Source organism: Lolium rigidum, chromosome 4 (assembly GCF_022539505.1).
Source record: "Lolium rigidum isolate FL_2022 chromosome 4, APGP_CSIRO_Lrig_0.1, whole genome shotgun sequence".
NCBI classification, from domain to species: Eukaryota; Viridiplantae; Streptophyta; class Magnoliopsida; order Poales; family Poaceae; genus Lolium; species Lolium rigidum.
The window spans coordinates 243681415-243684922 of NC_061511.1; the positions used below are offsets into that span (position 1 = coordinate 243681415).

The 3508-nt window shown below is 48.3% G+C and overlaps 1 protein-coding gene across 1 annotated transcript; it reads right to left on the minus strand.

The window, feature by feature from the left end:
• Positions 1 to 1920: 1920 nt before the first annotated feature.
• Positions 1921 to 3164, minus strand: LOC124650054 (peroxidase 1-like). Its single transcript, XM_047189619.1, has 4 exons — positions 2958 to 3164; positions 2689 to 2874; positions 2442 to 2604; positions 1921 to 2345 (listed from the first exon to the last, which is right to left on the minus strand). The coding sequence occupies exons 1-4, from the start codon at positions 3162 to 3164 to the stop codon at positions 1921 to 1923; spliced, it is 981 nt and encodes a 326-aa protein (XP_047045575.1).
• Between the last annotated feature and the right edge of the window lie 344 nt (positions 3165 to 3508).

A 3508-nucleotide genomic window follows, 5' to 3' on the forward strand; every position in this document is an offset into this window, starting at 1 on the left:
GGAGCATGAGATGAGTAGTTTCATAATCAACAAGTATGCTTAAAAATAATATATAAATTCACTTATCACCACCGTTTGGCCATGGTGTTCGTCGGTGCCACGGTTCGTCCTGCAAGTCCACTTGAAAGAGGCCGCCAAGGTGTGGGCAGCTTCAATTGCCAGCATGTGCTTGTCCGTGTCGTGCACCTTGATGCTGCCGTCTAGGAACCCGCTGCTGCATTGCAGCGTCGACCTCCAGCAGCCACGATGTTTCTCCATCCGCCCGACTTCTCACTTCTCCTTCTTCCTACCTAAGTTGACACTGCTCCTGTCATGCATGTCATTGAATCATTCGCTGAAAGGCAGCGTCAACAACGACGCGTCGAGAACCTTGTCAGTGCACCGGTCGCCTTTTTTTAGTTTTCTGGGAATGTAATAGTGCCATGTGAGACCAAAGAGCATGCCACTAATAATCATGTTGCTAGTGTCATGCAAGACAAATGACACGCCACTAGTATTCATTTGTAATAGTTATGTGCTAGTTTAATGCCACCCCACCCGTATTCTAATAGTGGTGTGCCCACTTGTAGGTTATTCTGCACTAGTTTAAATTTGAAAATTGAACAAAGGTCATCTTGAAATTCGTACTACTATCTTAATGAATTATCCCTCACATCACACGAGATTCCCGAAATGGCTGCCCCGCATACACCATCTCACCTGGAGGAAGAACGAAGAAATCACATCGATTGTCAAACAAGTCGACTTCACGTAAGGCAATATCATTGGCAATTCAATGGAAGAAAAAAACAGTGGAAGCTAGCTTACCCCAAGCGATTGTCATGACAAAAAGCATCGGTTATCAAGAAAGTGGCGTAAAGTGCCACTCCCTCAACTTCCCTCGCCACATAATTTCTCATGTGAAGAAAAATGTAAGCTCAAAGTTGTCGAGAAATTGATGGAATATCTCTTCCTCAGCCTTCTGTACAAGCAAAGTGAACCAAGGTATGCTCAAAATCGTTTTTGAAGAAAAAAAAAACACAAGGGTCATCGATAAACCGGGAGAGTGTATCCCTCCCTCGACTGTACACAGGCCACATATGGCTCACGATAACTAAATGAAGCCCAAAGTTGCCAAGAAAATGATGGTCCCTCCCTCGACCCCTTGCAAGCTCTGGTTAAAATAGTGGGCGATAGATTATAGCCTGAAACTATAAAATGCTATATTTAGGCTACAGTGGGTTAAAACCATATAGCTGATTTGCTAAATAATATAGAAAAAATTCAATATTTTGGCAATCGTATATAGTATATCTATCAATATTTTGCAGTTGCATAACATAGTAACATAGTCACATAAGAGATGTACACAACCAAAACATATTCCGTGTATACTTCTGTCCAAAACATAGTTCACATATAGTTAAAGATATAGTTATGTCTGAATATTATAACATCATTAAGTTTTTTTTTGAGAAATATAACATCATTAAGTAGCAGTAGTTCATGATATAGTGGTGTCCATAAATTGGGCCGCTCTGAAATTTTTTGGTCAATTTGTTTTGGCCCGTTGAGCGGGAAGATAGACACTATTGGGCTAAATTGGGGGTAAATAGCTATAACCGGGCTATAGCCTTCGAAGGCTCTAGCTGTAGCCGCATGCCTCACGAAAGGCTAAAGCCGGACTATAGCGGGCTATTTTAAATAGAGCTTGGAAGACCGGGAACTTATATTGCGATGGGGCAGTAATAGATATTATTATATGATGATTATAAATTCTTGGTGGGCAGTTTACATGTCTGTAAAGAAACAATGAACCAACGAAGAAAAGAACCAACGGAGAGAAAAATGAAGCAACGGTTTTACAGTTATAATCTACACAGAAAAAAACATGGTCACAAATCAAAAGCGTTGCATGCCAACCCGTACTTCCACGGCTAACTAATGATTCACCACGGAGCACTTCTTCCTGATCTCGCCCTGGCTTCCAGTGAGCACGTCGGTGTTGCCCATCTTTACCATGGAGACGGCAAAGTCGGCGAAGAACTCGTCCTTGAATGCGCTGGTGGCATAGCGCAGGATGTAGGCGCGGGTGAAGGCGTCGGTGAGGAGGGCGCCGTCGGAGTGGAAAAGGCCCCTCCGCTTGCTGACGAGCTTGAAGTAGTCGAGGTCGAAGGTCTTGAAGCTCCCGGGGTCCATCTCGACGAGTGTTGTGTTGTCGTTGAGGCTGGCGCACTTGCTCTTCAGCTTGGCCATGTAGAAAGGCTCCAGCGTGGGGTCGATGTCACTGGGGTTGACCCTGCCGGTGAAGTTGTAGAGACGGTCGGAGAAGGAGAAGCAGTGAGACGTCCCGATCGTGTGTGCGGCTGAAGCAGAGACAGAAATATTATCAATTGTTAGAAGATCGATCATTTGCAGTATTATTGGTGTAAAGCTTAGGTGGAAATATTATCGTCCATTACCTGAGAGGACGACGAGGTCCTTGATGTCAAGGTTCTTGGCGGCGAAGAGCTGGGTGAGCACGGTGATGTTAGCGGTGGGAGGGGGCAGTGCGTCGGTCTCGTTGGAGATAGACACGCTGCCGTCTCGCCGGCCCAAAGGAACTTCCCAGAATGGCCCCTTGCTCTGGAGAAGAAAAACAACGAGAAGCATTGAGGATTTTTCTTCGTCACGCGCGTACTGCCATTTGCAAAGTTGGGTAGTTCTCACCAGCCAGACAGCATCCCTGGCAATGAGCGTGAGCACGTCGGCGCAGGAGACGGTGTCGGGGCAGGCCTTCTCCACGGCGGCCTTCACCCTCTCCACGAAGTCGAAGCCGCGCAGCGTCTGGTTTGGTAGCGCGTCCTTCTCCGCCGTCTTGTTCGCCGAGTCCAGCAGAACCGAGCCGTCGCACCCCTGCATACATTAGACGCTGGTCACGACTCACGAACCTGCACACAGAAGTTCAATGCACAACGAGAAAACGAATGCAGACGAACCCTGACGAAGCAGTCATGGAAATGCATCCTGAGGAGCGGCGCGGCGAGGCTGGGCGCGAGGGAGAGCGCCCTGACCATCTCCTTCCGGACGACCTCCTCCACGCTGGGGCACGACTCACTGTAGAACTTCTCCTGCAGCTGCGCCGTCGCGCACGACGCAGCCACCGCCGCGAGCAGCAGCGCAACCATCACACCCCTCGTCGCCATTGTTAGAAGCCAAATAGCTTTGCTTCTTCCTTGGCTGTGCAAGGACGACGGTGGCTAGACAAGGTAGCTAATCGAGGGAAGCTTGAACTGCTGCTGCTGCTGCTGAATCGGCGCCGAGGAAATTTATAGAGCAGGTCTGTCCCCACGTCTGCATGTGTGGTAGCTGTCTTCCGAAGCAGCAGCTAAGTTCGCATGGTTTAATGAGTTGTTCCTTCCGTTGTTTGCACCTTGCGGAATCTTTGCCGTTGCAGGTACATTGGCGGCCACCGTATGTATAATGGAGGCGGCCGGGCCGGGCCAGCCAGATGGAACCACATCAGCTCATCAACTCATACTAACTTTGT

What these genes read in the sequence shown, in the direction of transcription:
- LOC124650054 (XM_047189619.1), bottom strand. Translation starts at nt 3,164, where the DNA reads ATGGCGACGAGGGGTGTGATGGTTGCGCTGCTGCTCGCGGCGGTGGCT. An exon ending in CCAGGGATGCTGTCTGGCTG is followed by an intron (nt 2,605 to 2,688) that starts GTGAGAACTACC and finishes TTTCTTCTCCAG; the next exon opens with AGCAAGGGGCCATTCTGGGA. An exon ending in GGACCTCGTCGTCCTCTCAG is followed by an intron (nt 2,346 to 2,441) that starts GTAATGGACGAT and finishes TCTCTGCTTCAG; the next exon opens with CCGCACACACGATCGGGACG.